The sequence below is a fragment of the Melozone crissalis genome, unplaced genomic scaffold (genome assembly GCF_028551555.1).
Source record: "Melozone crissalis strain CALT ecotype California unplaced genomic scaffold, PUWL_Pcris_2 ptg000207l_1, whole genome shotgun sequence".
Taxonomy (NCBI): Eukaryota; Metazoa; Chordata; class Aves; order Passeriformes; family Passerellidae; genus Melozone; species Melozone crissalis.
The window spans coordinates 44,296-67,705 of NW_026535971.1; the positions used below are offsets into that span (position 1 = coordinate 44,296).

Here is a 23,410-nt window from a genome sequence, read left to right on the forward strand (position 1 = left end):
GCCAGCACTGAGGGCAGCCCTGGGTGGGAAGAGTTCTTTGGCTTTTTCCAGCTCCATCTCACACGGGAGGATCTGCTCTGGATGGTCCCCCGTGAGCCCAGGTGTGCAGAGCCCCCTTGACCCCTGCTTGAAGAACACCTGGCTGGGGACTCCACATCCACCTGGCTCCTCATAGCCTGGATTTTCTTTTTATATCTCTTTGTCATTTTTATACACTGTTCTAAGTCCGAGGTTGATAATAAAGATGTTGAACCAAGACGAGGATGTGGCCATGGGAGGATCTTCCAGGGTGTCAGGGGGATGCTGGGCCTGAGGGAGTTGAGGGTTCCTGGGACAGATTTTGGGCTTCCCTAGGACTTCGGGCACCCCACGGTCCCCATTCCCTGTCCCTATTCCCATTCCCGTTCCTTCTCCCCAGTCTGGGTCCCCATTCCCTGCCTCCATTCCCTGTCCCCATTCTCAGTTGCTGTCCCCTATACTGGTCTCCATTTCCTGTTCACATTCCCTGTCCGCATTCCGGGTACCCATTCCCCGTCCCCATTCCCGTTCGTTGTCTGCATTCCCGGTTCCATTCCCCTTCTCAGTCTCCATTCCTTGTCCCGGTTCCTATTCCCGGTCCCCATTCCCTGTTCCCATTCCCGGTCCCCATTCCCGGTCCCCATTCCGGCTACCCTCTCTCCGGACGCTCCAGCTCCCCGTCCCCGCCTTGACGTCACCGAGCTAATCCCGCGCTCCTCCGTCCCACCAATCCCGGGGCGCGATCGGTCCTGGATTTGCATAACCACGCCCTCACCCCACCTGTATTTTGGTACCGGCGCTGCCCGGGCCGGACTCGGAGCGGAGGAGGAGCGGGAGGAAGAGGAGGGGGAGAAGGAGGAGGAGGAAGAGGAGGGACAAAGGAAAAGGAAGCGCGGGAAGAAGAGGCGTCCGAACACCACGCTGTTCCCCCGCTCGGGCCGCAGCTGCCCCGGCCCCGCCGGCATCGCCGCCCGGAGGCCGCAGGTGAGCGGAGAGGGGGAGCTCGGCCCGACCCCATCGCGGGGGTCTCCGGGAGGGTTTTTGTGGGGCAGGGGAGGCAAATCCCATCGTGTCCTTGTCCACACGGGGGCAAATCCCATCGTGTCCTTGTCCCCACGGGGGCAAATCCCATCGTGTCCCTGTCCTTGCTCCCCCCGAGCAGGAGCTGAGCATGGAGAGCAGCGAGGAGCTGGTGGCAGAGGCCGTTTGGAGCGGCTCCACGGCTCGGCAGGGAGAAGCCAACGGGGAGGAGAAGCCGCGGAGATCCCTGAGGAGGAGGGGCTGCAAAGGCAGAGCGCGGGGATCCGAGGGGGAAAGAGCCAGCGTGGGCCATGGAGGGGCTCAGAGATCCGAGCTGGGGCTCCATGAGCAGCTCCAGGGCGGGCAGGAGAAGCCCCACAGGTGCTCGGAGTGTGGGAAGAGTTTCAGGTTGAGATCCTTGCTGATGCAGCATTGCAGAATCCACACGGGGGAACGACCCTACAAGTGTGATGTGTGCAAGAAGAGGTTCTTGCGCAGCTCCCATCTGCTCCGTCACCAGCTCATTCACAGCGAGGAGCGGCCGTTCCGCTGTCCTGATTGTGGGAAGGGATTCAGGGAAAATTCCACTCTCACCATCCACCGGCGCATTCACACCATGGAGAGACCATATGAGTGTGATCAGTGCAAGAAGAGGTTTAAGCGCAGCGGGGATCTCCACAAGCACCGGCGCATCCACGCCGGGGAGAGGCCCTACGAGTGTGGTCAGTGCCAGAAGAGGTTCCTGACCAGCTCCGAGCTCCTCAGTCACCAGCTCGTTCACACCGGGGAGAGGCCCTTCCACTGCCGTGAGTGCGGGCAGAGCTTCAGACACAACTCTGCCCTCATCGTCCACCGGCGCATCCACACCGGGGAGAGGCCACACGAGTGTGCCCAGTGTGGGAAGGGATTCAGAGACAGCTCCCACCTGACTGTGCACCTGAGGAGCCATGCTGGGGAACGACCCTACGAGTGTGGTCAGTGCCAGAAGAGGTTCCTGAAGAGCTCTGATCTCCTCAGCCACCAGCGCAGTCACACCGAGGAGAGGCCGTTCCGCTGCCGTGAGTGTGGGAAGGGATTCAGACACAACTCCCACCTCGTCACCCACCGGCGCATCCACACTGGGGAGAGGCCCTATGAGTGTCCCCAGTGTGGGAAGAGCTTCACCACAAGCTCCAGCCTGACTGCCCACCTGAGGAGCCACACAGGGGAGAGGCCCTACGAGTGTGATCAGTGCCAGAAGGGCTTTTACACCTCGTCTGATCTCCTCAAGCACCAGCGCATCCACACGGACGGGAGGCCCTTCCGCTGTCCCGATTGTGGGGTGGGATTCAAGGAGAACTCAACCCTCATCAAGCACAGGACGATCCACACCGGGGAGAGACCCCACACTTGTCCCCAGTGTGGGAAGAGCTTCACCACAAGCGGCAGCATGACCAGACACCTACAGAGCCAGCACTGAGGGCAGCCCTGGGTGGGCAGAGCTCCGTGGCCTTCTCCAGCTCCATCTCACACGGGAGGATCTGCTCTGGATGGTCCGCAGTGAGCCCAGGTGGGCAGAGCCCCCTTTAATCCTGCTTGAAGAACACCTGGCTCGGGACTCCACATCCTCCTGGCTCCTCATAGCCTTAATTTTCTTTTTATACCTCTTTGTCATTTCTATATACTTTTCTAAATCCGAGGTTAATAAAAATGATGTGGAAAACCAAGACGAGGATGTGGACATGGTAGGATCCTCCAGGGGATCAGGGGGATGCTGGGCCTGAGGGAGTTGAGGGTTCCTGGGACAGATTTTGGGCTTCCTTAGGGCTTTAGGCACCCCATGGTCCCCATTCCCTGTTCCTCTCCCCAATACTGGTCCGCATTCCCTGTTCCCATTCCCGGTCCCCATTCCCTGTCCGAAATCCCACTCCCTGTCCCCATTCCCGGTCTCCATTCCCATTCCCGGTCCCCATTCCCGGTCCCCATTCCCGCTCCGCTCTCTCCGGACGCTCCAGCTCCCCCCCCCCCGCCATGACGTCACCGAGTAAAACCCGCGCTCCTCGCCCCCACCAATCCCAGCGCGCGATCGCTCCCTGATTTGCATAACCACGCCCTCACTCCCGCCTGTATTTTGGTGCCGGCGCTGCCCGGGCGGGACTCGGAGCGGAGGAGGAGCGGGAGGAAGAGGAGGGGGAGAAGGAGGAGGAGGAAGAGGAGGGACAAAGGAAGAGGAGGGACAACGGAACAGGAACAGCGGGAAGAAGAGGCGTCCGAACACCACTGGGTTCCCGCGCTCGGGCCGCAGCTGCCCCGGCCCCGCCGGCATCGCCCCCCGGAGGCCGCAGGTGAGCGGAGAGGGGGAGCTCGGCCCGACCCCATCGCGGGGGTGTCCGGGAGGGTTTTTGTGGGGCAGGAGAGGCAAATCCCATCGTGTCCTTGTCCCCACGGGGGCAAATCCCATCGTGTCCTTGTCCCCATGGGGGCAAATCCCATCGTGTCCTTGTCCCCACGGGGGCAAATCGCATCGTGTCCTTGTCCTTGCTCCCCCCGAGCAGGAGCTGAGCATGGAGAGCAGCGAGGAGCTGGTGGCAGAGGCCGTTTGGAGCGGCTCCACGGCTCGGCAGGGAGAAGCCAACGGGGAGGAGAAGGCGCGGAGATCCCTGAGCAGGAGGGGCTGCAAAGGCAGAGCGCGGGGATCCGAGGGGGCAAGAGCCAGCGTGGGCCATGGAGGGGCTCAGAGATCCGAGCTGGGGCTCCATGAGCAGCTCCAGGGTGGGCAGGAGAAGCCCCACAAGTGCTCCGAGTGTGGGAAGTGCTTCAGGTGGAGATGCGACCTGACTGTGCATCTGAGGAGACACACGGGGGAGACGCACTACAAGTGTGATCAATGCCAGAAGAGGTTCGTCACCAGCACCCAGCTCCTCAGCCACCAGCTCATCCACACTGAGGAGACGCCGTTCTACTGCCGTGACTGTGGGAAGGGATTCAGGTGCAATTCCAACCTCATCACCCACCGGCGCATCCACACCGGAGAGAGACCCTATCAGTGTCCCCAGTGTGGGAAGAGCTTCAGAGACAGGTCCAACCTGAATGCCCACCTGAGGAGCCACACCGGGGAGAGGCCCTACGAGTGTGATCAGTGCGAGAAGAGCTTTCAACGCAGCTCCCATCTCCTCCGTCACCAGCGCAGCCACACCGAGGAGAGGCCGTTCCGCTGTCCTGATTGTGGGAAGGCCTTCAAGGCCAACTCTGCCCTCGTCGTCCACCGTCGAATCCACACCGGGGAGAGACCCCACGAGTGTCCCCAGTGTGGGAAGAGCTTCAGAGACAGCTCCAGCCTGACTGTGCACCTGAGGAGCCACACAGGGGAGAGGTGCTATGAGTGTGATCAGTGCAAGAAGAGGTTCCTGAGGAGCCCTGATCTCCTCAGGCACTGGCTCATTCACACCGGGGAGAGGCCCTACGGGTGTAAGCAATGCAAAAAGAGATTTTACAGCACGTCCGACCTCCACAAGCACCAGCGCTCACACACGGACGAGAGGCCCTTCCAATGCCACGACTGCAAGAAGGGCTTCAAGTGCAACTCTACCCTCATCACCCACCGCCACATGCACACTGGAGAGAGACCCCACAAGTGTCCCCAATGTGGGAAGAGTTTCTGTAAAACCTCTGCCTTGACCAGACACCTACAGAGCCAGCACTGCGGGCAGCTCTCGGCTGGCAGAGCTCCGTGCGCTGCTGCAGCTCCATCTCACATGGGAGGATCTGCTCTGGATGGTGCCCAGTGAGCCCAGGTGGGCAGAACCCCCTTGATCCATGTTTGGAGCACACCTGGCTGGGGGCTCCACATCCTCCTGGCTCCCCCTGGGTCTCTCTTGTGGAGAGCAGATTTGTCTACTTCTGACCCCGAACATTTTTGATTTTTGCTCTTGTGGTGCTTGAAGCAACACTAAATTGCCTTGGATGTCTTCTCCAACATGAATCCCCACGGGAGGATCTGCTCTGGATGGTCCCCAGTGAGCCCAGCTGGGCAGAGCCCCCTTGATCCCTGTTGGGAAGACACCTGGCTGGGGGCTCCACATCCTCCGGGCTCCCCGTGGTCACCTGAATTCATCCACAGTCCAAGATCAGAAATCCATTACGGAGAGCAGATTTGTCAATCTTCTGATATCAGAAAATTTTTTTCTGTCATTTTTTCCGTCATTTTTACAAGCTGTGGTGGCCTTCAGCGACACTAGATAGGTTTGGATGTCTTCTCCACCATGGGAGGACCTGCTCTGGATGGTCCCCAGTGAGCCCAGGTCGCAGTATTAAGGACGTTGAACTGAACCAAGGATGGGCATGAGGGGGATGCTGGGTCCATGGAGCTGAGGGTTCCTGGGACAGATTTGGGGGTTCCTCAGGGCTTTGGGCACCCCAGGCCCAGCAGCTCCATCTGGGGCAGCAGATCAAGGACCTCCTGCCCTGGCAGTGTCCCCACGTCCTCCCGTCCTGGTTCCTGCTGTCCCCTGTCCAGGATCCTGCTCTCATCGGAGTCCAGATCCCATTCCTGTCTCAATACTTGGCCCTGTCCCATAATCTCTGTCCAGTTGCCATTCTCGTATTCCCTGTCCTGTTCCCATTTTCCTATTCCAGTCCCTAATTCCCAGTTCTCTATTTACTGTTTTGTTCTCCTTTTCCTATTCCAGTCCCTAATTCGCATTTCTCTATTTCCTCTCCCATTCCCATTTTCTGATTCCTGCTCCCAATCCCAGCCCCTCTCCTGTATTCGCAGTCCAGTATTCACGCTCCTGTCACTGGCACATTTTATTAAAAAAACTTTTCCTTGGGATCTTTTTCTCCTGAGAAGATGAGAGGCCTCAGAAATTAACATATAAACACAACTTATCTGCTGCTGTGGAATGCAGCAATTTCGTCTTTGATTGGTCTCGGGTGCCCAATCAAAGCTGAGCTGTCTCAGACTCTCTGGTCACTCACAAGATTTTATTATCATTCTTTTCTATTATTTTCTAGCTTTCTATTGATTTTCTTTTTTACTAATATTTTAGTATATATTTAATATAGCACTTTCTTTTAATATTAGATATGAATAATAAAAAATACATATTCAGCTTTCTGAAAAATTAAAAAATGGAGTCAAAATTTTCATCTCTTCCCACATCTTGCGAGCCCTGAGAACACAGCAGGGTCCCTTTTCCTTTCCTGGTCCCCATTCCCATTCCTGGTCCCCGCCATGACGTCACCGAGCAAAGCCCGGGCTCCTCCCTCCCACCAATCCAAACGCGCGATCGCTCTAAGATTTGCATAACCACGCCCTCTCCCTCAGGATGCTTTTGGGTGCCGGCGCTGCCCGGGCCGGACTCGGAACGGAGGAGGAGCGGGAGGAAGAGGAGGGACAACGGAACAGGAACGCCGGGAGGAAGAGGCGCCGCAACACCACGCGGTTTCCCCGCTCCGGCCGCAGCTGCCCCGGCCCCGCCGGCATCGCCGCCCGGAGGCCGCAGGTGAGCGGAGAGGGGGAGCTCAGCCCGACCCCATCGCGGGGGTCTCCGGGAGGGTTTTTGTGGGGCAGGGGAGGCAAATCCCATCGTGTCCTTGTCCCCATGGGGGCAAATCCCATCGTGTCCTTGTCCCCATGGGGGCAAATCCCATCGTGTCCTTGTCCTTGCTCCCCCCGAGCAGGAGCTGAGCATGGAGAGCAGCGAGGAGCTGGTGGCAGAGGCCGTTTGGAGCGGCTCCACGGCTCGGCAGGGAGAAGCCAACGGGGAGGAGAAGGCGCGGAGATCCCTGAGCAGGAGGGGCTGCAAAGGCAGAGCGCGGGGATCCGAGGGGGAAAGAGCCAGCCTGGGCCATGGAGGGGCTCAGAGATCCGAGCTGGGGCTCCATGAGCAGCTCCAGGGTGGGGAGGAGAAGCCCCACAGGTGCTCGGAGTGTGGGAAGAGCTTCAGGAGGAGATCCTGCCTGATTGTGCACCAGAGAATCCACACGGGATCTGAGGGGGAAAAACCCACCCTGGACCAGGGTCAGAGCTCAGAGCTGGGGGTCCATGAGCAGCTCCAGGATGGGCAGGAGAAGCCCCACAAGTGCTCCGAGTGTGGGAAGAGCTTCAGGTGGAGATCCTGGCTGATGCAGCATTGCAGAATCCACACGGGGGAGCGACCCTACGAGTGTGATGTGTGCAAGAAGAGGTTCCTGAGCAGCTCCCATCTGCTCCGTCACCAGCGGATTCACACCGAGGAGCGGCCGTTCCGCTGTCCTGATTGTGGGAAGGGATTCAGGGAAAATTCCACTCTCCGCACCCACCGGCGCATTCACACTGGGGAGAGACCATATGAGTGTGATCAGTGCAAGAAGAGGTTTAAGCGCAGCGGTGAACTTCGCAAGCACCAGCGCATCCACACGGCGGAGAGACCCCACGAGTGTCCCCAGTGTGGGAAAAGCTTCAGGCAGAGCTCCAACCTGATTGTCCACCTGAGGAGCCACACTGGGGAACGACTCTACGAGTGTGGTCAGTGCCAGAAGAGGTTCCTGAGCAGCTCCCATCTCCTCAGTCACCAGCTCATTCACACCGGGGAGAGGCCGTTCCACTGCCATGAGTGCAGGAAGGGATTCAGACACAAGTCCCACCTCATCACCCACCGGCGCATCCACACCGGGGAGAGGCCCCACGAGTGTCCCCAGTGTGGGAAAAGCTTCATCCAGAGCTCCCACCTGACTGCCCACCTGAGGAGCCACACCGGGGAGAGGCCCTATGAGTGTGATCAGTGCAAGAAGAGGTTTCGGTCGACGTCCGATCTCCTCCTGCACCAGCGCATCCACACGGATGAGAAGCCCTTCTGCTGTCCTGATTGTGGGGTGGGATTCAAGCGGAACCGTGCCCTCATCACCCACCGGCGCATCCACATTGGGGAGAGACCCCACGAGTGTCTCCAGTGTGGGAAGGGCTTCACCACAAGCAGCAGCATGACCAGACACCTACAGAGCCAGCACTGAGGGCAGCCCTGGGTGGGCAGAGCTCTGTGCCCTTCTCCAGCTCCATCTCACACAGGAGGATCTGCTCTGGATGGTGCCCAGTGAGCCCAGGTGGGCAGAGCCCCCTTGACTCCTGCTTGCAGCACACCTGGCTGGGGGCTCCACATCCTCCTGGCTCCTCGTGGCCTGGATTTCCTTTTTTTCCTCTTTGTTATTTTTATACTCCTTTTTAAATCCAAGGTTAATAATAAAGACATGGAACCAAGACAAGGATGTGGACATGGGGGGATCTTCCAGTGGATGAGGGGGATGCTGGGCCAGAGGGAGTTGAGGGTTCCTGGGACAGATTTGGGGCTTCCTTAGGACTTTAGAAACCCGACGGTCCCCATTCCCTATTCCCATTCCCATTCCTGCTCCTTCTCCCTACTCTGGGTCCCCATTCCCTGCCTGCATTACCTGTCTCCATTCTCAATTGCTGTGGCCTATACTGGTCTCCATTTACTGTTCACATTCCTTGTCCGCATTTCCTGTACCCATTCCCCTTCCCCATTCCCGGTCACTGTCCGCATTCCCGGTTCCATTCCCCTTCCCAGTCTCCATTTCCCGTCCCTGTTCGCATTCCCGGTCCCCATTCCCGCTCCGCTCTCTCCGGACGGTCCAGCTGCCCCCCCCGCCATGACGTCACCGAGCAAACCCCGCGCTCCTCCCTCGCACCAATCCCGGCGCGCGCTCGCTCCCGGATTTGCATAACCACGCCCTCACCCCGCCTGTATTTTGGTGCCGGCGCTGCCCGGGCGGGACTCGGAGCGGAGGAGGAGCGGGAGGAAGAGGAGGGGGAGAAGGAGGGGGAGGAAGAGGAGGGACAAAGGAAGAGGAGGAGGAAGAGGAAGAGTGACAGAAGGAGCAGGAGGAAAAGGAAGAGGAGGAACGGCCGCAACCCCGCTCCGGCCGCAGCTGCCCCGGCCCCGCCGGCATCGCCCCCCGGAGGCCGCAGGTGAGCGGAGAGGGGGAGCTCGGCCCGACCCCATCGCGGGGGTCTCCGGGAGGGTTTTCTGTGGGGCAGGGGAGGCAAATCGCATCGTGTCCTTGTCCCCACGGGGGCAAATCCCATCGTGTCCTTGTCCCCACGGGTGCAAATCCCACCGTGTCCTTGTCCTTGCTCCCCCCGAGCAGGAGCTGAGCATGGAGAGCAGCGAGGAGCTGGTGGCAGAGGCCGTTTGGAGCGGCTCCACGGCTCGGCAGGGAGAAGCCAACGGGGAGGAGAAGCCGCGGAGATCCCTGAGCAGGAGGGGCTGCAAAGGCAGAGCGCGGGGATCCGAGGGGGAAAGAGCCAGCCTGGGCCATGGAGGGGCTCAGAGATCCGAGCTGGGGCTCCATGAGCAGCTCCAGGGTGGGCAGGAGAAGCCCCACAAGTGCTCCGAGTGTGGGAAGAGCTTCCGGTGGAGATGCGACCTGACTGTCCACCTGAAGAGGCACACCGGGGAGAGGCCCTACGAGTGTGGTCAGTGCCAGAAGAGGTTCCTGAGAAGCTCCCAGCTCCTCCGTCACCAGCTCATTCACACCGAGGAGAAGCCGTTCCACTGCCCTCACTGCGGGAAGGGATTCAGACACAACTCCACCCTCATCATCCACCGGCGCATCCACACCGGGGAGAGACCCTACGAGTGTCCCCAGTGTGGGAAGAGCTTCAGAGACAGGTCCAGCCTGAATGCCCACCTCAGGAGCCACACCGGGGAGAGGCCCTACGAGTGTGGTCAGTGCCAGAAGAGGTTCCTGAGCAGCTCCGAGCTCCTCAGCCACCAGCTCATTCACACCGGGGAGAGGCCGTTCCACTGCCGTGAGTGTGGGAAGGGATTCAGGCGCAACTCCCACCTCATCACCCACCGGCGCATCCACACCGGGGAGAGACCCCACGAGTGTCCCCAGTGTGGGAAAAGCTTCATCCAGAGCTCCCACCTGACTGCCCACCTGAGGAGCCACACCGGGGAGAGGCCCTACGAGTGTGATCCGTGCAAGAAGACGTTTCAAGCCCCATCCAATCTCCTCCTGCACCAGCGCATCCACACGGATGGGAAGCCCTTCCGCTGTCCTGATTGTGGGGTGGGATTCAAGCGGAACCGTGCCCTCATCTCCCACCGGCGCATCCACACTGGGGAGAGACCCTACCAGTGTCCCCAGTGTGGGAAGGGCTTCACCACAAGCGGCAGCATGACCAGACACCAGAAGAGCCAGCACTGAGGGCAGCCCTGGGTGGGAAGAGTTCTTTGGCTTTTTCCAGCTCCATCTCACACAGGAGGATCTGCTCTGGATGGTCCCCCGTGAGCCCAGGTGTGCAGAGCCCCCTTGACCCCTGCTTGAAGAACACCTGGCTGGGGACTCCACATCCACCTGGCTCCTCATAGCCTGGATTTTCTTTTTATATCTCTTTGTCATTTTTATACACTGTTCTAAGTCCGAGGTTGATAATAAAGATGTTGAACCAAGACGAGGATGTGGCCATGGGAGGATCTTCCAGGGTGTCAGGGGGATGCTGGGCCTGAGGGAGTTGAGGGTTCCTGGGACAGATTTTGGGCTTCCCTAGGACTTCGGGCACCCCACGGTCCCCATTCCCTGTCCCTATTCCCATTCCCGTTCCTTCTCCCCAGTCTGGGTCCCCATTCCCTGCCTCCATTCCCTGTCCCCATTCTCAGTTGCTGTCCCCTATACTGGTCTCCATTTCCTGTTCACATTCCCTGTCCGCATTCCGGGTACCCATTCCCCGTCCCCATTCCCGTTCGTTGTCTGCATTCCCGGTTCCATTCCCCTTCTCAGTCTCCATTCCTTGTCCCGGTTCCTATTCCCGGTCCCCATTCCCTGTTCCCATTCCCGGTCCCCATTCCCGGTCCCCATTCCGGCTACCCTCTCTCCGGACGCTCCAGCTCCCCGTCCCCGCCTTGACGTCACCGAGCTAATCCCGCGCTCCTCCGTCCCACCAATCCCGGGGCGCGATCGGCCCTGGATTTGCATAACCACGCCCTCACCCCACCTGTATTTTGGTACCGGCGCTGCCCGGGCCGGACTCGGAGCGGAGGAGGAGCGGGAGGAAGAGGAGGGGGAGAAGGAGGGGGAGGAAGAGGAGGGACAAAGGAAAAGGAAGAGCGGGAAGAAGAGGCGTCCGAACACCACGCTGTTCCCCCGCTCGGGCCGCAGCTGCCCCGGCCCCGCCGGCGTCGCCGCCCGGAGCCCGCAGGTGAGCGGAGAGGGGGAGCTCGGCCCGACCCCATCGCGGGGGTCTCCGGGAGGGTTTTTGTGGGGCAGGGGAGGCAAATCCCATCGTGTCCTTGTCCCCACGGGGGCAAATCCCATCGTGTCCTTGTCCCCATGGGGGCAAATCCCATCGTGTCCTTGTCCTTGCTCCCCCAGAGCAGGAGCTGAGCATGGAGAGCAGCGAGGAGCTGGTGGCAGAGGCCGTTTGGAGCGGCTCCACGGCTCGGCAGGGAGAAGCCAACGGGGAGGAGAAGGCGCGGAGATCCCTGAGCAGGAGGGGCTGCAAAGGCAGAGCGCGGGGATCCGAGGGGTCAAGAGCCAGCGTGGGCCATGGAGGGGCTCAGAGATCCGAGCTGGGGCTCCATGAGCAGCTCCAGGGTGGGCAGGAGAAGCCCCACAAGTGCTCCGAGTGTGGGAAGAGCTTCAAGAGGAGATCCTGCCTGATGCAGCATTGCAGAATCCACACGGGGGAACGACCCTACGAGTGTGATGTGTGCAAGAAGAGGTTCTTGAGCAGCTCCCATCTGCTCCGTCACCAGCGGATTCACACTGAGGAGCGGCCGTTCCGCTGTCCTGATTGTGGGAAGGGATTCAGGGAAAATTCCACTCTCACCACCCACCGGCGCATTCACAGTGGGGAGAGACCATATGAGTGTGATCAGTGCAAGAAGAGGTTTAAGCGCCGCGGGGATATCCACAAGCACCGGCGCATCCACACCGGGGAGAGGCCCTACGAGTGTGGTCAGTGCCAGAAGAGGTTCCTGACCAGCTCCGAGCTCCTCAGCCACCAGCTCATCCACACCGAGGAGAGGCCGTTCCGCTGCCGTGAGTGCGGGAAGGGATTCAGGCACAAGTCTGCCCTCATCGTCCACCGGCGCATCCACACTGGGGAGCGGCCCTACGAGTGTCCGCAGTGTGGGAAGGGTTTCATCCAGAGCTCCAGCCTGACTGCCCACCTGCGGAGCCACACTGGGGAACGACCCTACGAGTGTGATCAGTGTGAAAAGAGGTTCCTGAGGAGCTCTGATCTCCTCAGTCACCAGCGCATCCACACCGAGGAGAAGCCGTTCTGGTGCCGTGACTGCGGGAAGGGATTCAGACACAATTCTGGCCTCATCGTCCACCGGCGCATCCACACCGGGGAGAGACCCCACGAGTGTCCCCAGTGTGGGAAAAGCTTCAGGCAGAGCTCCCACCTGACTGCCCACCTCAGGAGCCACACCGGGGAGAGGCCCTACGAGTGTGATCAGTGCAAGAAGAGGTTTCGGGCGACGTCTGATCTCCTCCTGCACCAGCGCATCCACACGGATGAGAAGCCCTTCCGCTGTCCTGATTGTGGGGTGGGATTCAAGCGGAACCGTGCCCTCATCACCCACCGGCGCATCCACACTGGAGAGAGACCCTACCAGTGTCCCCAGTGTGGGAAGGGCTTCACCACAAGCGGCAGCATGACCAGACACCAGAAGAGCCAGCACTGAGGGCAGCCCTTGGTGGGAAGAGTTCTTTGGCCTTCTCCAGCTCCATCTCACACGGGAGGATCTGCTCTGGATGGTCCCCAGTAAGCCCAGGTGCGCAGAGCCCCCTTGACCCATGCTTGAAGAACACCTGGCTGGGGACTCCACATCCACCTGGCTCCTCATAGCCTGGATTTTCTTTTTATATCTCTTTGTCATTTTTATACACTTTTCTAAGTCCGAGGTTGATAATAAAGACGTTGAACCAAGACGAGGATGTGGCCATGGGAGGATCTTCCAGGGTGTCAGGGGGATGCTGGGCCTGAGGGAGTTGAGGGTTCCTGGGACAGATTTTGGGCTTCCTTAGGATTTCGGGCACCCCACGGTCCCCATTCCCTGTCCCTATTCCCATTCCCGTTCCTTCTCCCCAGTCTGGGTCCCCATTCCCTGCCTCCATTCCTTGTCCCCATTCTCAGTTGCTGTCCCCTATACTGGTCTCCATTTCCTGTTCACATTCCTTGTCCGCATTCCGAGTACCCATTCCCCGTCCCCATTCCCGGTCGTTGTCCGCATTCCTGGTTCCATTCCCCTTCCCAGTCTCCATTCCTTGTTCCGGTCCCCATTCCCGGTCCCCATTCCCTGTTCCCATTCCCGGTCCCCATTCCCGGTCCCCATTCCCGGTCCCCATTCCCGCTCCGCTCTCTCCGGACGCTCCAGCTGCCCCCCCCACGCCATGGCATCACCGAGGAAACCCCGCCCTCCTCCCTCCCACCAATCCCGGCGCGCGATCGCTCCGGGATTTGCATAACCACGCCCTCCACCCCGCCTGTATTTTGGTGCCGGCGCTGCCCGGGCGGGACTCGGAGCGGAGGAGGAGCGGGAGGAAGAGGAGGAGGGGAAAGAAGGAGGAGGAGGAAGAGGAGGGACAAAGGAAGAGGAGGGACAACGTAACGGGAACACCGGGAAGAAGAGGCGTCCCAACACCACTCGGTTCCCGCGCTCGGGCCGCAGCTGCCCCGGCCCCGCCGGCATCGCCCCCCGGAGCCCGCAGGTGAGCGGAGAGGGGAAGCTCGGTCCGACCCCATCGCGGGGGTCTCCGGGAGGGTTTTTGTGGGGCAGGGGAGGCAAATCCCATCGTGTCCTTGTCCCCATGGGGGCAAATCCCATCGTGTCCTTGTCCCCACGGGGGCAAATCCCATCGTGTCCTTGTCCCCATGGGGGCAAATCCCATCGTATCCTTGTGCCCACGGGGGCAAATCCCATCGTGTCCTTGTCCCCATGGGGGCAAATCCCATCGTGTCCTTGTGCCCACGGGGGCAAATCCCATCGTGTCCTTGTCCCCATGGGGGCAAATCCCATCGTGTCCTTGTGCCCACGGGGGCAAATCCCATCGTGTCCTTGTCCTTGCTCCCCCCGAGCAGGAGCTGAGCATGGAGAGCAGCGAGGAGCTGGTGGCAGAGGCCGTTTGGAGCGGCTCCACGGCTCGGCAGGGAGAAGCCAACGGGGAGGAGAAGGCGCGGAGATCCCTGAGCAGGAGGGGCTGCAAAGGCAGAGCGCGGGGATCCGAGGGGGCAAGAGCCAGCGTGGGCCATGGAGGGGCTCAGAGATCCGAGCTGGGGCTCCATGAGCAGCTCCAGGGCGGGCAGGAGAAGCTCCACAGGTGCTCGGAGTGTGGGAAGAGCTTCAGGAGGAGATTCTGCCTGACTGATCACCTGAAGATACACACGGGGGAACGACCCTACGAGTGTGGGGAGTGCGGGAAGAGCTTCGTGTCCAAGTCCAACCTGATTTACCACCAGAGGAGCCACATGGGGGAACGACCCTACCAGTGTGATCAGTGCCAGAAGAGGTTTCTGAGCAGCGGTGATCTCGTGGTGCACCAGCGCTCACACACGGACGAGAGGCCCTTCCAGTGTCCCGACTGCGGGAAGCGCTTCAACCGCGTCTCCACCCTCAACAGGCACCGGATGATCCACACCGGGGAGAGGCCCTACGAGTGTGATCAGTGTGGGAAGAGGTGCCGGAGCAGCTCCCATCTCCTCAGTCACCAGCTCATTCACACCGAGGAGAGGCCGTTCCACTGCCCTGACTGCGGGCAGAGCTTCAGGCACAACTCCCACCTCATCGTCCACCGGCGCATCCACACCGGGGAGAGACCCCACGAGTGTCCCCAGTGTGGGAAGGGGTTCACAGAGAGCTCCCACCTGACTGCCCACCTGAGGAGCCACACTGGGGAGAGGCCCTACGAGTGTGATCAGTGCCAGAAGAGTTTTGCGAGCAGCGGCGATCTCCGCAAGCACCAGCGCATCCACACCGGGGAGAGGCCCTACAAGTGTCCCCACTGTGGGAAAAGCTTCTCCCGGAGTTTCAACTTGACCCAGCACCAACGCACCCAGCATTAGAGTCCACCCTGGGTGGGAAGAACTTTGTGATCTGCTCCAGCTCTGGTGGTCTCAGAGCTCTGGGTGATCCCAGGTGGGCAGAGCCCAGGTGATCCCTGTTTGGAGCACACCTGGCTTAGGGGCTCCACATCCTCCTGGCTCCCCGTGGCCTGGATTTTTTCTTTATTTCTCTTTGTCCTTTCTAAATCTGAGCTTAAAAATAAAGATATTAAGCGAAGACAAGGTTTGGGACATGGGAGGATCTTCCAGGGGATGAGGGGGATGCTGGGCCAGAGGGAGTTGAGGGTTCCTGGGACAGATTTGGGGCTTCCTCAGGACTTTGGGCACCCCATGGTTCCCATTCCCTGTCCCCATTCTCGGTCCCCATTCGCTGTCCCCATTCCCGGTCCCCACTCCCATTTCCTGTCTCCGTTCCGGGTTCCATTGCCATTTCCTGTCCCCATTCCCGTTTCCATTGCCATTCCCTGTCCCCATTCCTGGGCCCCATTCCCATTCCCTGTCCCCATTCCCTGTCCCCATTGCCATTCCCTCTCCCCATTCCCTGTCCCCATTCCCTGTCCCCATTCCCGGTCCCCATTCCCGCTCCCCGTCCCCATTCCCTGTCCCCATTCCCATTCCCGCTCCCCATTCCCATTCCCTTTCTGCATTCCCGGTTCCATTTCCCATTCCTTGTCCCCGTTCCCACTCCCGCTCCCCTCTCACTGAACGCTCCGCTCCCCCCAAACCCAGCCATGACGTCACCGAGCAAACCCAGCGCTCCTCCCACCCACCAATCGCAGCGTGCGATCGCTCCTGGATTTGCATAACCACGCCCATTCAGGCCGGCCCCGCCCGCCGCCCGGCGCTGTTCCCTCCCAGCGCTCCCAGTAAGAGCGGCACCGGCAGGGAAAGCGCTCCCAGTTCCCTCCCAGCGCTCCCAGTTCCCTCCCAGCGCTCCCAGTATCGCTCCCAGTGCAGAGAGTAGGGAGAGAAGGAGGAGCAGGAGGAGGAAGAGGAGGGACTGAGGAGGAAGGAAAGGAGGAGCAGGAGGCGAGAAGAGGAGGAAGAGGAGGAGGAGGGACACGGGGGACAAGGAGGAGGAAGAGGAGGGACAGAGGAAGAGGAGGACCGGGAGGAAGAGCGGCCGCATCACCCCCGGAGCTCGCAGGTGAGCGCGGATGGGGGAGCTCGGTCTTACTGGGAGCGCTGGGAGCGGTACTGGGAGCGCTGAGAGCGGTACTGGGAGCGCTGAGAGGGAACTGGGAGCGCTGGGAGGGAACTGGGAGCACGGGGAGGGAACTGGGAGCGCTGATTTATTTTTTGTATTAGTTATTATTTATTATTTTATGATGTATATTACGATATTTTATGATAGGTATTGTATTAAAAGAAAATTATGTATTAAAACTCCATATATTATAATATATATTAATTAAAATATATTTTTATGATATATATTATATTAAATAAAATAAATATTAAGACTATATATATTAATTGGAATTATAGTTGTTATTTTATGATATATATTTAAAGATAATTATTTATTAAAATGGTAGATATTAATATAGCTCTTAATTAAAATTATATTTATTTTTTTATTATATATTATAATAAGAGAAAATTATACATTAAAACAATATATCTTACTTAAAAATATATTTGTTACTTTATGATATATATTATATTCAAAGAAAATCATAGAATTAAATTATATATATTAATATATTAATTAAAATGTATTTATTATCTTTTTATATTGTATTATATTTAAAGAGAAATATATATTAAAACTATTTATATTAATATAATTATTTAAATTATATTTTTAAGACATATATTGTATTTAAAGAAAATAATATATTAAAACTGTATATATATAATATAGCTGATAATTAAAATTGTATATTTAAAGATAAATATTATTTTAGAAGAAAATTATACATTAATACCATTCTAAAAATAGAAGAAAAGATTTCTGTAGAAGGCTCAAAAGGAAAAAACCCTGAAAGGAATGATAACAAAAGCTGCTGACCCTGAGAGAATCCGAGCCTGCTCCCCGTGATTGGCCATGATTTAAAAACAAATTAAATATAAATTAAAAACACCCAGTGCGGCCCAATCCCGGCCGCGGCTGTTGCATTCCACAGCCGCAGATAATTCTTGTTTATCTTTTCCCCAGAGGCTCCTCAGCTGCTCAGGAGAGGGGAAAAAACCCTAAAAAAAGAGATTTTTCAGGAAATCTCGAGGAAGGCAGGGCCCCTTTTAACCCTCTGTGTGCTGGGGCAGCTGCCAGCCCGGCCTGGGGGGGGAAAAAGGGGGGTGGGGGCAAATCCTGTCCTGGGATGGGGGCAAATCCCAAATGCTGTCCTGAATTGTGGGGCAAATCCTATCGTGTCCTTGTGGGGCAAATCACAAATCCCACCCTGAATTTTGGGGCAAATCCCATGTTGGGATGGGGGCAAATCCCAAATGCCGTCCTGAATTGTGGGGCAAATCGCATCGTGTCCTTGTGGGGCAAATCCCAAATGCTGTCCTGAATTGTGGGGCAAATCCCAAATCCCAAATCCCGTCCTGAACTTGAACTGTGGGGCAAATCCCATCGTGTCCTTGTGGGGCAAATCCCATCCTGAATTGTGGGGCAAATCCTGTCCTGAACTTGTCCCTGTGGGGCAAATCCCAAATTCCGTTGTGTCCTTGTGGGGCAAATCCCATCGTGTCCTTGTCCCCATGCGGGCAGATCCCATCGTGTCCTTGTCCCCACGGGGGCAAATCCCATCGTGTCCTTGTCCCCACGGGGGCAAATCCCATCGTGTCCTTGTCCCCACGGGGGCAAATCCCATCGTGTCCTTGTCCTTGCTCCCCCCGAGCAGGAGCTGAGCATGGAGAGCAGCGAGGAGCTGGTGGCAGAGGCCGTTTGGAGCGGCTCCACGGCTCGGCAGGGAGAAGCCAACGGGGAGGAGAAGCCGCGGAGATCCCTGAGCAGGAGGGGCTGCAAAGGCAGAGCGCGGGGATCCGAGGGGGCAAGAGCCAGCCTGGGCCATGGAGGGGCTCAGAGATCCGAGCTGGGGCTCCATGAGCAGCTCCAGGATGAGGAGAAGAAGCCCCACAAGTGCTCCGAGTGTGGGAGGAGCTTCAAGGTGAGTTCCCACCTGGTTGCCCACCAGAAGATCCACATGGAACAACAGGAGGGATCAGAGGTTGAACATCCCAACTTGGACCAGGGTCAGAGCTCAGAGCTGGGGCTCCATGAGCAGCTCCAGGGTGGGCAGGAGAAGCCCCACAGGTGCTCCGAGTGTGGGAAGAGCTTCAAGTGGAGATCATCCCTGGTGCGCCACCGCAGGATCCACACGGGGGAACGCCCCTACGTGTGCGGGGTGTGCGGGAAGAGCTTCAACACCAGGTCCTACCTGATCGTCCACCAGAAGATGCACAACGGCGAGAGGTCCTACGAGTGCGGGCTGTGCGGGAAGAGCTTCAGCACCAGCTCCCACCTGATCGTCCACCAGAGGAACCACACCGGGGAGAGGCCCTACGAGTGCGATGTGTGCAAGAAGAGGTTCCAGAGCAGCTCCACGCTCCGTGGTCACCAGAAGATCCACACCGAGGAGCGGCCGTTCCGCTGTCCCGACTGCGGGAAGGGGTTCAGGGAGAACTCCACGCTCACCACCCACCGGAGGGTCCACACCGGGGAGCGTCCCTACGCGTGCGGGCAGTGCGGGAAGAGCTTCAGCACCAGCTCCTACCTGGTGGTCCACCAGAGGACGCACAGCGGGGAGAGGCCCTACGAGTGCGGGGTGTGCGGGAAGAGCTTCAGCAGGAGCTCGCAGCTGATCGTCCACCACAGGAGCCACACCGGGGAACGTCCCTACGAGTGTCCTCAGTGCGGGAAGGGCTTCACCAACAGCTCCAATCTGATTGTCCACCAGAGGAGCCACGCTGGGGACAGGCCCTACGAGTGCGAGCAGTGCAATCGGAGGTTCAAGAGCGTCGGGGAGCTCGTGGTGCACCAGCGCTCACACGTGGAGGAGAAGCCGTTCCGCCTTCTGGAGGGTGGGCAGAGCTTCAGTGACAACTCCAAGCTGGTGAAACCCCGGTTCATCCACCGTGAGAAGCGTGAGGAGAACTTCCGTGGGAGCTCCAGCCTGGTCGTCCACCAGAGGGCTGAGGAGAGACCCTATGAGTGTGAGGAGAACTTCAGTGGGAGCTCCAGGCTGGTCATCCACCAGAGGGACGACATCGAGGAGAGACCCTACGAGTGTAAGAACTTCAATGAGAGCTCCAGGCTGATTGTCCACCAGAAGGACCACGCTGAGGAGAGGTGTGAGAACTTCAGCAAGAGCTCCAGCCTGGTTGTCCACCAGAAGGACCACGCCGAGGAGAACTTCAGTGGGAGCTCCAGCCTGATCATCCACCAGAGCGACCACGTTGAGGAGAGACCCTACGAGTGTGAGAACTTCAGAGAGAGCTCCAGCCTGATCATCCGCCAGAGGGACCACGCTGAGGAGAGACCCTATGAGTGTGAGAGGAACTTCAGTGGGAGCTCCAGGCTGATCGTCCACCAGAAGGACCACGCTGAGGAGAGGTGTGAGAACTTCAGCAAGAGCTCCAGCCTGGTTGTCCACCAGAAGGACCACGTTGAGGAGAACTTCAGTGAGAGCTCCAGCCTGGTTGTCCACCATGTTGAGAAGAGATCCTACGAGTGTGAGAACTTCAGTGGGAGCTCCAGCCTGATTGTCCACCAGAGGAACCACACTGAGGAGTGTGAGGAGAACTTCAGTGAGACCTCCAACCTGGTCATCCACCAGAGCGACCACGTTGAGGAGAGACCCTACGAGTGTGAGGAGATCTCCAGCCTGGTCATCCACCAGAGCGACCGCGTTGAGGAGAGGCCCTACGAGTGCGACCAATGCCACCAGAGGTTCTACACCACCGCCACGCTCCTCAAGCACCGGCGCAGCCACGCCGAGGAGCGGCCGTTTCGCTGCCCCGACTGCGGGAAGAGCTTCAAGAGCAGCTCAGCCCTGGTGGTCCACCAGCGCATCCACACCGGCGAGAGGCCCTACGAGTGCGACCGGTGCTGGAAGAGCTTCCACACCGCGTCCGATCTCCTCCTCCACCAGCGCGTCCACACGGACGAGAGGCCCTTCCGCTGTCCCGACTGCGGGGTGGGATTCAAGCACAACTCCACGCTGGTCAAGCACAGGAGGACCCACACCGGAGAACGTCCCTACGTGTGCTGGCAGTGCGGGAAGAGCTTCAGCGCCAGCTTCAGCCTGGTTGTCCACCACAGGAGCCACACCGGGGAGCGGCCCTACGAGTGCGGGGAGTGCGGGAAGAGCTTCTCGCAGAGCTCGGGGCTGGTGGCCCACCGGAGGTGTCACACCGGGGAGCGGCCCTACGAGTGTCCCCGGTGCGGGAGGAGCTTCTCGCAGAGCTGCAATTTGGTCAAGCATCGGTGCAGGGCGCGGGAGGAGCTTCGCGAGCTGCTCCAGGTCCGTGGCCCGCAGGAGAAGCCGACCTGGGTGGTCCCCGGTGGGCGGAACGCAGGTTTGGAGGACACCTGGGGGAAGGTTCCTCATCCTCCTCAATTGGTCAACTTCTGAAGGAGAAAAATCTCATTTTTTCCATCTTTTGGTGGTTTTAAGAAGATATGGATGTCTTCTCCACCATCAATCTGTCCACCATGGAAGGATCTGCTCTGGATGGTCCCCAGTGAGCCCAGGTGGGAGGAACCCTCTTGATCCAGGTTGAGAAGACACCTGGGTGAAGGTTCTACATCCTCCTGGATTTGTAAACTTCTAACCCAGAAAAATCTCATTTTTTCCATCTTTTGGTGGTCTTCAGCAACACTTGGAGGTCTTCTCCACCATCAATCCATCTCCCATGATGGATTGATCCCCCGTGAGCCCAGGTGGGCAGAACCCCCTTGATCCAGGTTGAGAAGACACCTGGCTGAAGGTTCCACATCTTCCTGGATTTGTAAACTTCTAACCCAGAAAAATCTCGTTTTTTCCATCTTTTGGTGGTCTTCAGCAACACTAGATAGCCTTGAACGTCTTCTTCACCATGGGAGGATCTGCTCTGGATGGTCCCCAGTGGGCAGAACCCCCTTGATCCAGGTTGAGAAGACACCTGGCTGAAGGCTCCTCATCCTCCTGGATTTATCAACTTATAACCCAGAAAAATCTCATTTTTTCCATCTTTTGGTGGTCTTCAGCAACACTTGGAGGTCTTCTCCACCATCAATCCCCTGTGAGCCCAGGTGGGCAGAACCCAGGTGATCCAGGTTAAGAAGACACCTGGCTGAAGGCTCCACATCCTCCTGAATTTGTCAACTTCTAACCCAGAAAAATCTCATTTTTTCCATCTTTTGGTGGTCTTAACCCACACCAGATATCCTTGGATGTCTTCTCCACCACGGGAGGATCTGCTCTGGATGGTCCCAGGTGTGCAGAACCCTGGAGATCCAGGTTTGGAGCCCACCTGGCTGAAGGTCCCTCGTCCTCCTGGCTCCCCTGGATTTTCTTTTTATTTCTCTTTGTCCTTTCTAAATCTGAGCTTAAAAATAAAGATATTGGAACGAAGACAAGGTTTGGGACATGGGGGGGATCTTCCAGGGGATGAGGGGGGTGCTGGGTGCCTTGGAATGGGATCCCCCAAAATTCCTGGGACCCCACAAATCCAGGGATCACCCTGGACTGGGACCCCAGAAATCCCTGGGACCTCCCTGGATTTGACCCTCAAAATCTTGGGATCCTCCTGGACTGGGACCCCCAAAATCCCCCAAAATTCCTGAGACCCCCCAAATTCGGGGATCCCCCTGGACTGGGACCACCAAATCCCCCCCAAAATCCCTGGGACACCCCAAATTTCAGGGACCCCCCAAATCTCGGGTTCCCCCTGGACTGGGACCCCCAAAATCCCTGGGACCGCCCTGGATTGGGACCCCCAAAATCTTGGGATTCATCTGGACTGAGACCCCCCCAAATTCTGGGATCCCTCTGGATTGGGACCCCCAAAGTTATAGGATCACCCTGGATCGAGACCCCCAAATCCCTGGGACCCCCCCCAAAATCCTTGGGAACCCCAAATTTTGAGATCTCCCTGCACTGGGACCCCCCAAAATCCCCCAAATCCCTGGGAGCCCCCAAAATCTCTGGAGACCCCAAATTTCGGGATTCCCCTGCACTGGGACCCCCAAAATCCCTGGGATCCCCCCAAATCTCGGGATCCCTCTGGCCTGGGACCCCCAAAACCTCCAAAATCCCTGGGACCCCCCAAATTTTGGGATCCCCCTGGACTGGGACCCTCCCAAAATCCCCCAAATCTTTGGGACCCCCCCAGATTTCGGGATCTCCCTGAACTGGGACCCCCAAAATCCTTCAAATCGCTGGGACCCCCCAAAATCCGGGGATCCCCTCCCCCTTTTCCGCCCCTCCCCCACCGGAGCCCTGCTTCTCTCCCGCCCCTCCCCCCCGCCGCAGTGCCGCGCGCTCTGCGCATGCGCGGCGTTCAAGCCCTGCCTCTCCCCGCTCCAGTCCCCGCCTCCTCGTTGGCCGCGGAGGGAGGACGCCGCGCTGATTGGCTGGCTGGATGAGTGACTGACAGCTCAGTCAGGCTGGGGACGGGGGGGAATCGGCCCTGCTCGCCTCCTATTGGCTGCCGCACAGCGTGTGGGCGTGGCCTGCCCTTCCACCCTCCTTGCCTTTACTGTGGGGGGGCAGCGCGCCGCGTTCCCATTGGCTGTTCCTTCTGTGGGCGGAGCCCTAGGAGCCGCGCGCGCGTCCCTCCGCTCGCCTCTCATTGGCCGCGCCGGCGCCGGCTCGCCGCGCCATTGGCTGAGCGCGAGCGGTGGGCGGGGCGGCGGCGTGGGGCGGGACGCGCAGGCGCGGGCCCGGCGCTCCCTGAGGCGGCGGCGGCGGCTCCGGCGGCTCCTTTGTTCCCCCTGCCGGCACCGGGCTCGGAATCGCGTCGGGATCGGGCCGGGATGAGCCTCGGGAAGGGCTCCGGGAAAGGCTCCGGCTCCGGTAAGGGCGGCTGAGGGGGGGTGAGGGGTGGATACGGCGGCCCGCTAGGGTCACGGGCCCTTTGTTCGGCACCGGCGGCGCCCTCAGCGCGGGGCCTTGGCGTTCTCCTCCCGCTCACAAGAGCGGGACCCCCTCGGCCCCGTCAGGATCGATCCCCTCATAGGATCCCCCCTCAGCCCCCTCAAGATTGATGCCCTCTCATAGGTTCCCCCCTTAACCCCGTCAAGATCGATCCCCCCTCATAGGATATTCCCTCATAGGAACCTTCCTCAGCCCCTAAGGATCGATTCTCCCTCAGAGGATCCCCTCA

General features: G+C 58.8%; 3 protein-coding genes across 3 annotated transcripts in view; all 3 read left to right on the plus strand.

Annotated features, from left to right (window-relative positions):
- Nucleotides 1-15,246, plus strand: part of LOC128949215 (uncharacterized) — a 41,409-nt gene extending 26,163 nt beyond the window's left edge. The window contains 7 exon segments of the mRNA XM_054294069.1: nucleotides 1,420-2,292; nucleotides 3,929-4,651; nucleotides 6,939-7,007; nucleotides 7,086-7,920; nucleotides 9,466-10,153; nucleotides 11,632-12,678; nucleotides 14,637-15,246. Of these exon segments, the coding sequence (XP_054150044.1) occupies nucleotides 1,420-2,292; nucleotides 3,929-4,651; nucleotides 6,939-7,007; nucleotides 7,086-7,920; nucleotides 9,466-10,153; nucleotides 11,632-12,678; nucleotides 14,637-15,091 (4,690 nt within the window). The 3' untranslated portion in view covers nucleotides 15,092-15,246.
- A 576-nt stretch (nucleotides 15,247-15,822) lies between these two features.
- On the plus strand, nucleotides 15,823-23,064 carry LOC128949216 (zinc finger protein 271-like). The gene is made up of 6 exons (XM_054294070.1): nucleotides 15,823-15,827; nucleotides 18,414-18,533; nucleotides 18,600-18,860; nucleotides 18,918-19,752; nucleotides 19,816-20,643; nucleotides 22,744-23,064. Exons 1-6 carry the CDS (start codon nucleotides 15,823-15,825, stop codon nucleotides 23,062-23,064), a joined length of 2,370 nt encoding a protein of 789 aa, XP_054150045.1.
- LOC128949217 (transcription activator BRG1-like) overlaps nucleotides 22,960-23,410 on the plus strand; it is a gene marked incomplete at its 3' end in the record, with an annotated part of 47,893 nt that continues 47,442 nt past the window's right edge. The window contains 1 exon segment of the mRNA XM_054294071.1: nucleotides 22,960-23,100.